Consider the following 12,876-nt stretch of genomic DNA (forward strand, 5'->3'; position numbering starts at 1 on the left):
AAATATTTGTCGCCCGCTAGTTTATTTTTGAACTAAACCGTGACAAATAAAAAATAACGGAGAGAGTATATTCTAATTTTCTAATGGGAGCAGCTGACATTTCCAGGATGACACATTCTCACACCTTGCTCTTCAGTTGGCGGTGTGTGACAGTGAGGTCGCTGTTGTTGGTTACGGTGAATAGACTTATGTATACCATCCAGCTTTGCTCCCGTGGCTTATTAAGATTCCTAAAAGAGAGAACATTCATTGGTCCTAACGAGAACCAGAAAACATGAATAATCAGAGCCAAGCCAATAATGATATTCAAAGTAAATGTTCCTCAGTTTCATAACGATGATTTTTCGCTGCTAGGTACGTGCCCGTGCGTTGCTACAGAAGTAAAAAATATGTATGAAACATAGATACATAACGACAAACATCACTATGATTTGCAAAATCCGTGTAGCAAAATATCGTCATAACAATAATATTATATTGACGATATATAAATAACTGAAAGTAGAAAAATGAATGTGTAATTCAGATAAACATAGACAAAAACACATATCAATGAGGATCGAAGCTTGCCCAGCAATACTAAGCAATATATTGACATATTATATGCTTGTAAGACAGAACACTAACCTTGGCAAGAAGAGTTTTTCCTGTTCCATGTTCTCCTTATAATATGACTCCCTTGGGAGACCCAATACCAAAATAGGGGACCGGATTAGAAACAAAAGTGAATCTATCAATCTTTCTGCTAACAAAATAGGGCATCAGATCTTGAGTATTAGACAAGTATTATGTTGGAGACCCATTCACATGGCCATGAACATAAACAACGCCACTTGCTCAGGAACTGAACCACTTGGAAAGGGAAACAAAATCATTTTTTCATTTCTATTTGAGAGAGGAATGAGTTCTATTTGATGGATATAATGAGGAGGAAAGCACTATACAAGAGATATTACTAATACAAAAGTGCATATGTGAACATGCAACATGTAGCTGGTGTAGTTGCACAGGTAGAGGATCACAATGGCAAGAATGATAAATATTAGTATAGAGATTGCAGTCACTGCCCACATTGAGAAATAAGCATATTTTGGGTGTCTTGCACCAAGCTCATTGCTCACTCTCACACTTGAAACCATTCATTCAGATTGGTAGCTCTTCACCGACACTATTGGTAGTGTACCCGCTCATCGACATGTAGTAGCTCTTCACCGCCGCGATGATGTTGTCGTATTTCCCCTGTACCTACCGGCAAATTCAAACAGGTAGAGAGATAAAACAAAAAATGATTTAGATGAAAATATGAAGGTGATTCAATCAAAACTGGTATCATATCTGTCATGGGGAAAAGACAACATATTGGTAGCAGACACTAATCTGGCTGGTTTAGTTGCTCTAAATAAACTATTTCTTGAGGCATGTCTCAATATATCTGCAAATAGTTGGATAGCAGAAAGATATGGCACATAAAATTGAATCATAGAGTCACTGCCATTTAACACCAATGGAACACCAGCTTATTCTTTTCACATTGGCTGAAAACCCAATGGGAAGTTTTGCCATCTCAAGAAATCTAGAATCTTACTCATTTCTGATGTACACAAAGCAAAAGAGATCTATCAATATCATCTCACTTCATGGCACAACCAAATCTTACATATATTTGAGTAAATCATCAAGGTTAAATAGAGCTACATGAAAAAAGGTTGAGATTGGCAACAATAAACAAACTCCCTAAAAACACAAATAAATGATGTCAATGGCTAACAGTTCCTCATTCACAATAAAATTACAGGTGCATAGAACATTTATATAGAAGACATACCAAGCGTGACAAATAATATGGTTGGGAATTGGGATTCTTCTATTCCACACACCACTCGAAGTTTGAACAACACCATGACACCTTTCTTTAGCTGGCGTGCCATTCTGCTGGTACCTGCTTGGGTCTGAAGGGTTTATGTGAACTGGCTCGTGTCTAGACCATACTGCATTTTAGGTGCAAATATAATCATCATCAAGAGAAGAGAACAAAGCATGTCATAATCATAATGCTAAAACAATCCATCAAGTAATGTACCTCCTCTCGCATCGTTTGGCTCTAGGCTTCATTTCTACTTGCATGTTGATCGAGTGTTGGGATAAGAACACCAGTGGCAGGCAAATTTTGGGCATGGATCAATGGTTGCCACATGGTAGGGCTTCAATCGATTGCAATAATTTTAGCATCACTATCATACTCAACGTGTTTGTTCATTGCCCAAATCTTGGAGAAAAGATCAAAGAGTATTAAGAGAGAAAAAGAGAAATCATGAAGCAACTAACCAAATCTTGGAGGACTTATCAAAAAATAAATTGCAGATGTTCTGGGCCTGCACACATATCAAAAGATCAAAGAGTATACTTGAGAATGGATGAACAGTAAAGCAGGACACATAAGAGTACTTACCATAGCAAAAATATATTTTAAAATAGTGTAGCTTAAATGGTAAAACTACTGATGGCATATGAATTCTATCAAGGTTGCTCATTTGCCTTATTATTACACTCTAAACTTTAGTAAAACAATCGATGGCAGGTATTTTCAAAGAAGCAAAGTATCTACAGAACAGAGACACTGCTTCAAATAATCCATTGGTTAACTGAGGGAGTGACTCCAAATAAAACTACATCATGAAATATTGTGTACCATTTGGCCGAAAATATTGTGGTGAATCGTGAACTTGACAGGTTAAAATGCATTCTTACCATAGGCCGAGCAAACACTGAAAATACAATGTTGTCATGTCCTGTTAAAGCAGAAACACATACTTTTGTTCTGATGTCCCACACATGTATATATAACCCAAGCAAAACCAAGTGACCATTAAATGCAATGATTTTTTTCATAAGGTGTGATTGCAAGAGAGATCATACCCTGCAAATTGAATCTCGACCACCAGTCAGTAAGATATCAATTGTTGGATGGAGAGCTAGGCAGTAAACACAACTCAAATGAAACAAATGCTGGAAGCTGATTAACAACATTTATATAAAGGAGGTTCGATATCTGAAGAGCCTGTTTTCCAGATATATAACTTCGAGGATCTAGATCAGACCCCTTCCTCTTGAAAGTCTGTACAGTTGAAGAAAATGAGAAAGCAACAGTCACAACCCCATTGTTTTGCTTGTTAAATGAAATGCATAGGCTAAGCAGCGTACCTATTCTTGTCTGAGGAGTATTGACTTCCAATTTTAAACTGAATTCCACACCATCGATGGATTCCATGAGTTCAAGGATGAAATGGAAACATGATATAGAAATAGGCATGCCTTCAGAGTTGAGGGGACTTGCGTGGAAGCATGAATCTGGCAAAATGGAACGGCGGCATCACCTAAATTCATTGTTTGTTGTAACTTGCAGTATTCTTGGGCATATATTATTACAATAATTCAATCACCATTTAAAAATAATAATAAGAAGAAAAAAGCTACAAACAGGCATAAATAGTGATCTCTAATAAAAAATATTTTTTCTTCCATAGTGCAAAAGTTGCTGAGAGTATGAAAAAAGTAATCTTCCCTTGAAGATTCCATGGCGTAGCAGGACAGATGAAAATTGTGAAAACAACTTAAAACAAAAAACATACTTTAAATAGCAATGAGTGGTGCATGCAAAGACCGATAGGCAACTTTCTAAGATGAAGCACAACAGATCCTATACTTGATTTAATGGCTGCAATGCACTCTTTCCATCATTGAAGCAACTTTTCTTCATTGGAAGTTGTACCCCTTAATGATGAACAAAAAAATTAATAGCAACAGGGAGTGCGAGGGGGACCTGTATCACTATTTTTAATCTTGTGTCACTGTACATACTACAAAAAACTAATGAGCCATTATAGTGGGTTAGCACAGGCCATCCAGTTAAACAAAAAAATATTAATAGCAACAGGGAGTGCTTATGACTTTGTATCATGGTCACACAATAGGAAAACAAATCTACCATGCAGTAAGATCAAATAACATTTCTGATATAAATTAAAAATAAAACATCAAAAGCATTGGAAATATAAGCCTCTGATATGTAGTTAGTAATCACATATCATAATAATCCGATGACACTTTTTTTATAAAAAAGGCAGAGTAAGCATGTAGCATTTTGTATCTAGTAGTCAAGGAAAAATATAGCATGACAAGCCCTGCAAAACGTGGCGATCAACTCAACAGGTGTGCAATGGCAATTAATTCTAGGACGGAATGATACATGCATCACAAGGGAACAGAGACGATGGTGCATGAGAGAATGAAACCGTACCTTGCAAGGAATAAGTCATGGAATATTGGGAAATCAGATGAAAGTTCACTGGAGAAAAGGTAGACTGAAATCTGTAGTCCAGTCTATGTATACCTTATTGTAGGAGTCCTCATCGTAGACAATTTCTGTAGCATCGACATGAGTACCAATAATCTTCATCTGCACCCCATTATCTTTTTGAATATTCACCTGAGTAAACAAGCAAGCAACTATCGATGAGCACAGCAAAATAGCTACTACAACAATGATTGTGATCTTATATAGCAATGACCAAGGCATGTAAATTCCAAATTCAATTAAAACAACCATTTAGCACTATTTTAAGCTCATATCTTACTTTTGGACACACATGCTTCACCAGACGATGCACCTGAAGTTTTCCAAGCACACATCTCACCAAAAGCATCCAGGCAAGGCACCTAAGATGCGAGCACTGCACAACATCGAGACAAGGCTGGTTGTTGTCGATCTACAAATGTGCATGACCTACTCTAAAAAAATTCTAGAGCGTGGGGCAGCAGGACACTTGATATACAAATGTACATGATATACACACCCCAGATGATTATAAAGTGCATACTGACACTTGATCAAATGCTTTAGGACATCATGATACATTACCGTACCATCACTACATGTAGAACAAACCATTAAAGATCAAGGCATTAAAAAAGGAACTGTGCACCAACAACCACCATAATCGGGCGTCCTTCAATATCAACTCCACGGTAATTGTAGTTGCTGAAAAATATCAGTCTGTAGGCAATGAAGTCATTGGAGCATATGTCATTTAATATACCTTCGCATAAACATAATTAAGCATAAACAAGAAGTATAAGGTCATAACATAATTTCAGCAATCTCTAAATATATTTACCTGCACAAATAGGACCATAAAAATAAAATTCAAACTAATTAATATGAACAAAAGGATATAATAAACTAATTCAGCCACCTCCTCTGCCATCCCGACTCCCGAGCGATCACCTGTTTCCGCGGGCGTTGTACATGGCCCGCCAGTAGTCGTAGTACTCCTGCGCCCCCATGGGCTCCCACCTCGCATCCACCTCCACCGCCATCCCGAGCGATTGCTTGTCCACGGGCACCCGCAGCGAGCGCTAGCTGCATCCAGGGAGGGAGCCAGGGTGGATCACATGCCTTGAGGGGTAGGGGCATCCACGCGACCGTTGTTCCATACCCTAGATGCACCGCCGTCGGCCTCCATGGGTTGTTGCAGATGGAAGGAGGTGTCATCGCCGCTGCTACCTATGTCGGGCTGGAGGCGGACAATGGCTTGCGTCGTATGTGTCGGCGAGCCGCACAAGGAGGTCCTGCAGCGACACCCCACGCGGTACATGAGATCTAACAATTGGCTTAGCTTCAAACTCATATAATCAATGTTAGCTTCACAAAGCACCTAGGTTGAATCCAAAAGATCAAATATTTGAAGCCCTTAATTAGGCTAAAGCAGTGTTTTGCAAAGAGAGTATTTGGTGGAAGCAACATCCAATAGCATGATCAAACAACATATTTGCAACATCTGTTTATAGCAAAAGCACGAAAGCTTTGATAGGTATTAAGGCACTCATGTCAACAACAGTTGAAAATCTCAGTCTAAAAAACCACCAAATCATCATAGCATAAATTATATGACACAAGAGATCTTTAAACTTTCAAGTAACATAAACAAAAATCAGCAGTGTCAATGTTATTACCGTCATGTCCAACTGTGTTGATCGTTTCTAGAATCCTTTCATGACCTTTATCTGTTTCGCTGGTTCCATTTGCTGAAATGTGCAGTGAAATATAGAAGCCACTTATAAGACAGTCCAAAAAGGTGTTCAGATTACTACTTTTTACAAAATAGATCTCAAGATTTACCCAGCAGCACCAGACCATATTACTACTTTTTATAAAATAGATCTCCGGATTTACCCATAATGTGGCATCAGATACACAAAATAAAAATCATCGTAAGAACTTTACGGAATACAGACGCGCGGATCAGATCGTTCTACCAGCAAGATCCATAATCATTGGCCAGTAACTTATATATTAAACACGATCCGATTCCTAGCAAAATTGTGTACACAGACACTTGATATTAGCTTCCAATCTTAAAACTAAAAAAAATGATAGAATGAATGCGCAGATTAATCAAGCACATCTAAGAATATAACTCGTATAGGAGCAAAAGGGGCATGAAATTTGTGCCACTATACTACTTCAAGAGACCGAGACCAAATTAGATGTGCTTGATCAAATCTGACCGAACGGGCAAGCACTCAGTTCTACCGCTTCTACCACGTTGAACCATGACAGATCAAAACAGGAGAGGGAAGAAAACCTGATCTCGCAGATGAAGGCAATGCCCTTGTGCACCCAGTAGTTCGGTGTTGCGACGGCGAAATCCAGCCCCAACGGCCCTTTGACCTACAGAAAAATGAACAGCAAACTCACCACCACCTCTGCACACCTCCCCAAGTTCCAGCCAACCAGAACAATAGCGCTACTGATGCAGACAATAACAATCCATTGAGGTGGGTGCATGCGTGGTTGAGGGCTGATTTTGGAATGGGGGCGGGGAAGGCGGTGCAGTGCATGCCATGGCAGTCAAATATGGAAGGGGGCTGCCTACCATGGCCGCAGATCTCGCCTACCATGGAAGGGCCGCAGATCTCGCCTACCATGGATCTCGCCTACCATGGCCGCAGATCTCGCCTACCATGGCAAGTCCATGAGCACCGACGCGACCGGACTTGCGACGGCGGTCGGGGTCGACGACGCAACGGCTACGTGCGCGTGGATGAGCGAGGGAGGGGCGCTAAATGCCGGCGGGGATTGGGGGAGCGGTTGCATATCCACCGCCTTGTGCCACCGCTCCGCGACGGTGAGGGCCAGCGCTCCAAATCCACTGGCGGCGTGGGATTGAGGTCGTCCATCGCATCTAGGTCAGGCTCCAGCCGCCGGAGGTGGTGGCTGCGGCATGGCGAAGGAGGTGAGGGATGGAAGGGGGAGGCGAGGATGATGATCTGATTTAGAGGTGCGGGAGGGGAGAGGGGCAAGGGCGAGTGGTGGTGGTCGCTGCGTCGTCGGCGACGGAGGCTCCGGAGCCGGGGCTCGGGAGGCCCCAGGGCGCGCCGGCCTGCAGCGGGCCGAGCACGGGCGACGGTGGGGATGGACGCCACCGCGAACGCATGCGAGGACTCGGGCGCCGAGGTGAAGCGGAGATGTGCGTGGACGCCGGAGGCGGGCAGGAGTGTGCCTCGACGACTCGGGCGCGTGGGGCGGAGGCGTCTTGGCCGGATCCGATGATGGCGGCGCTGATGGCGTGGGGAGGAGGGTGGGGCGAGGAGAGGGAGGCGTGCGTCGTGGAGAGGAGACTGGCAGAACCGTGCACCATACGAATGTGGACGTCTACACTACTGTCTTATAGAGTAGTATAGATATATATATACATATGAACCTGTCAAGACCATGCGCCTTGCTAGTTGGAATTTGCTTGAGATGAAAACTCGAGGTGTCTAGAGCACTCCAGTTTAAATCAATCTCTCTTGGGCTAGGGTCACCTAGTATATACTGTCCCAAAGTAGTCTTGAACCAACTTCTCCTTATCTTCATGAGCAGTTGCCCAAACTCCATCATGCAGGTTAAGTTTATGGGTGAATTTTTTTTCCTTTTTGTAGCATTATAATCTTGGAGTGGAATTTTTTTTGTGTTCACGTCACCCGCCTTGAGGAAGGTAATTCTAGACGCCTGCCTCTTAGGGAACGGCGAGCGCAATAACACGTTGTTTAAGCCCTTCCCGCGTAGACGCTAGAGGAGAAGAATTGATTCACGACCGGTTTTGTATAGGGCTCCAACGACGCGACCTCGTAACGTATAATTGGAAATTTGGAATCGATCGCCCAAGTTTGCTCCCTACCGATGGACACGGTGCGCACGGTGTTTATTATTATTACTAGGTAGGTGCCCGTACGATGCCACGGAACATAAATTGCGAACCTTCAATGGACTTCATTTGAGACAAGTGATGCCCAAGAAAATGGGTGTAAACTGACACAGCTATCACTTACATTACTTGCCGGAAGAATCTGACACAGCTATCACCCATGAAGATTTTCGGTTAACTTGTGGAACCGAACTTCATTTGAGACAAGACAACAATACCAGTGTTGAGCTTGCCACTCGGCCATGGCACACGCGAGAACACGAGATGATCAAATAAGAACTGAACAGAATGCACTAATACAAAAGGCTAGCTTGTGTTCGCTACCTTGCTCCACAGGAAGCATAGCTGATATACAAATCGAGAACACTGGTATATGTAAAACTTCTCGATTTGCCACATAGTTTATCGTGGTTTTATACGTTTCCGTTGCAACGCACGGGCACTCTCCTATAGTATTGAATTGGCCCAAGTGGTATATTGTTTTTTTTTTCTTTTTCAGCTCATGTTTAATAAAAACAATACTATTATGCACACGCTTTGTAAGGTGGCGATGAGCCGATGACCAGGAACTATAAAAATGACGACGACGACTGATTGATAGCTAAGATTATGAGATTTGCCCCTGCCATTGTGGATCTTTCCATCCATTTCATTATTATTATTATTAATTGGTTAAATTGCAACATGGGCTCTCCGAGTTGTCCCATACACTTGACGTGATCCAAACCAAGTGGGCCAATGGAAACGAGAAGGAATGCCAGTAGGCGCAAAGATGGCTCAAAGGCCTGCCCTGACATCCTCTCAGCCCAATAGTTCGAGGAACCCAGGGGGAAAACTACATATTTGTGTTGTTAAAAAATGTACCAGCTGCGCACAAACCATGTTCGACCATTGCAAACTCTATGGGGCAACAGGTCGCGCTGCTTTCCATTCGTCAGTTCGTTCTGAGTGAATGGCAGGCAAAGGCTTGTGTGGTGCGACGGGCACGAGTGAATGGCAGGCAAAGGCTGCTGAACCAACGGAAGCCTGGTGTAGAGGACAACAGCAAGCGTGCGCGGTTCATGTTTCAATATTTGTCACCGCTTGACATCATATTCAGAAGGAATAACATCAAATGATATACAGTAGTTGCTATAAACACCCATCCTCAAACTTGCGACAACTTAACAGAAGCGGCAAGGGTTTACACGCCTGATAATATGACCAACATCTCGATTTACATCCCATCCCGATAGCACAGAACCACGATCACCATAGAAGAAACATTTGCACAAGAGACGAACGGCAACGGAGCTGGACGCCTGGACAGCAGACGGGAACACGGAGGCAACAGTGCCTACAGGATTCGCAGCACCCCGGTCCAGACAGGGTAGATGAAGAGCAGGAGGATGCCAATGGAGTTGGACACGCCATTGCCCTTCCTGAAGGCGTTCCTAAGTCCATCTGACGCCCTGATGTGCTCTTGGAGCAGGTAGCATCCGATCGCAAGGCATATGAAGACACCGACGAGGTCGTCCCTGAAGGTGTGTGCGAACAGACTGGGGGCGACCGCTGTGAGCAGGATGATGGAACCGGGAAGCTCTAACCAATCTGGTGCACAGGATGAAACCATGCTAAAGAGTCGCTAAGCAAAATGTATGAACCGTGGCTATTTTATTTGAAGGGCAAAACCGCAAAATGTTAATAAAATGTAAGTGAAACCAATATCTGGAAATTTGATAGGCTGAAACCAATAGGCTGGAGATGTACCTGTGAAGTGGCGCGGAAAAAATAGGCGCAGAATAACAGCAATAATCGCAATCCATTTCCCCACCTCTCCTCTGAAAATTCAAAGGTTTGATTATATAAGACAATTTTCTTTCGTATTCTCTGTTATAGATCAAGTGATCAAGAGAGAACACTCTCTCATGAAAGTGCTTTGAGCTATCACTACAGCAGACTTCACAACAACATGTAACCAATATGGATGTTCTAGATTAAGGCCTTGTTCGGTTATTTCCATCTTATATGGATTGGGGAAAAAATTAGAAGAGCATTTTGACTTGCCATGAATTTAAACTCACTAAAACGAACAGGCCATAACTGATCCACAGAAACATAACTGAATTTAATAAATTTTGTAATTGTCATTCTACGATGTGTAGAGTATGACAATATTGTAGTGGTACTGTGGTAGTGCTTTGATCCTACGAGTTTACTGTACTACATCGATCTCATCTGCTACCCATAGTGACATGAAAACTATCATGGTAACTAACAATTGATATATGCAATGCACAACAGACTGGTCAGTGAGAATTGAGATAGAGTTTATGTGCCTAATCACCTGATCAGAGAAAACAGCACATTAGGCAGAGTGAAGAAAATGTAAGGAACCAAGAGAGCTGTCAGCATGTTGGTCTTCCAGTTCGTGCGGTCCAATATCAAGAGATACCTGTAGTGGAACAGAACAGAGTTGTCACCAATTAATTGTAGCGAGAAATACCTTAAGAAATGGCCGTGCCACAAGACGTCTCGTATACAACCAAGTAATACAGGTCCCAGACGATCAGCAGATGTTGATGGAGGGGGCACCATAGCACTTATTTCCTGGCAGAAGGTTAGAAAGGTCTTAGAAGATAATATATGGCAACATAGTCATGAGGTCAACAGGAAAAATACATTGGTTGAGACAGTCGTTACACTAACAGGAAGGTCATTAGATGCCAATGGAGAAAATGTAGATGCAGCACCAACTGTTCCACTAAATAGGACAGGAGACTCGCTTGGTCCAACTTGGGCAGGATTACTATGGAAGGCGCAAGAATATAATCAGTCCAAAACAAGCAACAGAAAAAAGAATGACACATCTGTAAAAGATAGTCAAAACATGTGTACCTCAAAAATTGTGCAATAACAGTATCCTCAGACCCCAGTTCTGTCGTCGGCTGAGTTATACATGTTAGTCCACCCATATGGACAGTTGACAAATTACTGGAGGATGCTGATGTCGAATTTGGACTGTAAGCTCGAAGTACACCAAGAGTACTCGAGACAGTAGCAACACCAGACAGACCAGAACCTGTTGCTCCCACATTTTGATTGTGGGGATGCCACACGTGAACAAAGTCCTGAAAAGAACAGAATTAGATGCAGACAGTCATGTATCCAATGCAGAAACAATATGCAAAATTTTAATTCAGAAGTTTATGTTCTGCTGCTGTACCTCGTGCACTCTCTGTTGGGAAGCAGATAAATGCCCAGGCTTAGAACGTAAGCTTCAGGTACACGAGCAAACGGCCCTTGAGCATAAGCAAAAGTTTCATGATATGTAGGACCACCGCCATCTCTTTTTTTCCTTTGTTGTGAAAATGACTGCGCTATTTCTGCATCAATCAATTCAACAGCCTGACAAGAGCATGTTAGTCATGAGGATCAGGGGAAGAACAAGAGCTTCAGCTGCTTATCCATTACCAAAGGTAGAAGTGGTAGTGAATTTGGATAATCAAAGTCCAAATGGACTCTAGTTGCTTTGAATGCACTTAGATAGGATCCAATGTTTATAAATTGTATAGTCAAACCTAGTTGTCATGGGACAGACTGGGCAACTAATCATGATTAGTCCTCGACCAGACCAATTACTCAAGCCTAGTCATAATTGTAACTCGTACATATAGTCATCCTAAATATTTCAGGACAAAAATAATATATACAGCTATTTATACTAAATAGTATACACAATAAAGCAAGCATCAAGACTTCAGGCCCATATCCTGGTGGACCATGTTCTATTGAGGTGGTCGCAGGACTCATAAATAGTCCCGACTCACAGCTTGTATTCCATGAAGTGTCACTGCGCTGGTTTTCTCTGGGCAAATATCCTGGTGGACCAAGTTCTCTCGAGATGGTTGTAGGGCTCATAAACAATATTTGCTCTCTGCTTGTATTACAGGAAATGCCACTGCCTTGGTTTTCTTCAGGCCCATATCCTGGAGGTCTGACTTCTCTTGAGCTAGTCGCAGGACTCGTAAACGCTCTTCGCTCATAGCTTGTATTCCATGGAGCCCCATTGCCCTGGTGTTCTCCAGGCGTATATCCTGGTGGACCAACTCCTCTTGCGATAGCGCTAGGAGCCATTATCACACTCTGCTCACAGCTAGTAATCATTGAACTGACCTGAAGAAAGTTTTCTCCAGGATCATAACCTGGAGGTCCAGCTTCCCTTGAGATGGCAGCTTGAGTCATAGTTAATTTCTCTTCACACCTGGTAGTATATTGGCTTGGTGGGATATCCTCTTCAATGCCTTCGTTAAGATTAATTTGTACCATCAACTTTTCAGAAATCATGTCATTTGTATCTGCATCTGGTTTATCTATCAAACCAAAATTGGGTTCTATTACTTGTATACCATCAAAGATTGCGCTACTATTATTCTCAGTAGTATTTTCTCCTGGGTATTTTTTCCTGTTACTATTTCGAGCTCTCGTTCTTTGAAACAAATATGCAACAAAAGAAGCATTTTGTTAGCACCCAGAGTAATTAGATCCATCACTTACACAGTGCCTAATGTAAGAAAAAATTGTTTCAGTGAATAGGCATGCAGATGGAGGCAAGTGAACTATTTCCTTTGCACCATCTTTTTTTTAA

The 12,876-nt window shown here is 42.2% G+C and overlaps 1 protein-coding gene and 1 long non-coding RNA gene across 17 annotated transcripts; both read right to left on the minus strand.

The window, feature by feature from the left end:
• Positions 1 to 845: 845 nt before the first annotated feature.
• Positions 846 to 7,309, minus strand: LOC103643753 (uncharacterized). 16 transcript variants are annotated; one of them, XR_004855553.1, is made up of 13 exons: positions 6,936 to 7,309; positions 6,645 to 6,730; positions 6,013 to 6,084; positions 5,496 to 5,628; positions 4,924 to 5,419; positions 4,635 to 4,730; positions 4,391 to 4,486; positions 3,202 to 3,348; positions 2,917 to 3,115; positions 2,326 to 2,372; positions 2,081 to 2,201; positions 1,826 to 1,988; positions 846 to 1,245 (listed from the first exon to the last, which is right to left on the minus strand). It is a non-coding gene; the product is annotated as an uncharacterized lncRNA (long non-coding RNA). The 16 variants fall into 16 exon arrangements; XR_004855550.1 differs by having other exon boundaries at positions 4,635 to 5,419; XR_002266480.1 differs by having other exon boundaries at positions 2,081 to 3,115; positions 3,202 to 4,486; positions 4,635 to 5,038; positions 5,285 to 5,419.
• Positions 7,310 to 9,354: 2,045 nt separating this feature from the next.
• On the minus strand, positions 9,355 to 11,330 carry LOC109942168 (uncharacterized). Its single transcript, XM_035964320.1, has 4 exons — positions 11,127 to 11,330; positions 10,938 to 11,037; positions 10,576 to 10,838; positions 9,355 to 10,069 (listed from the first exon to the last, which is right to left on the minus strand). Exons 1-4 carry the CDS (start codon positions 11,201 to 11,203, stop codon positions 9,898 to 9,900), a joined length of 612 nt encoding a protein of 203 aa, XP_035820213.1. The 5' UTR covers positions 11,204 to 11,330; the 3' UTR covers positions 9,355 to 9,897.
• Between the last annotated feature and the right edge of the window lie 1,546 nt (positions 11,331 to 12,876).

This window comes from Zea mays, chromosome 1 (assembly GCF_902167145.1).
Source record: "Zea mays cultivar B73 chromosome 1, Zm-B73-REFERENCE-NAM-5.0, whole genome shotgun sequence".
In the NCBI taxonomy this organism is placed as follows: Eukaryota; Viridiplantae; Streptophyta; class Magnoliopsida; order Poales; family Poaceae; genus Zea; species Zea mays.

What these genes read in the sequence shown, in the direction of transcription:
- LOC109942168 (XM_035964320.1), bottom strand. Translation starts at nt 11,203, where the DNA reads ATGGGTGGACTAACATGTATAACTCAGCCGACGACAGAACTGGGGTCT. An exon ending in TGGCATCTAATGACCTTCCT is followed by an intron (nt 10,839 to 10,937) that starts GTTAGTGTAACG and finishes ACCTTCTGCCAG; the next exon opens with GAAATAAGTGCTATGGTGCC. An exon ending in GTGCTGTTTTCTCTGATCAG is followed by an intron (nt 10,070 to 10,575) that starts GTGATTAGGCAC and finishes TTGAATTTTCAG; the next exon opens with AGGAGAGGTGGGGAAATGGA.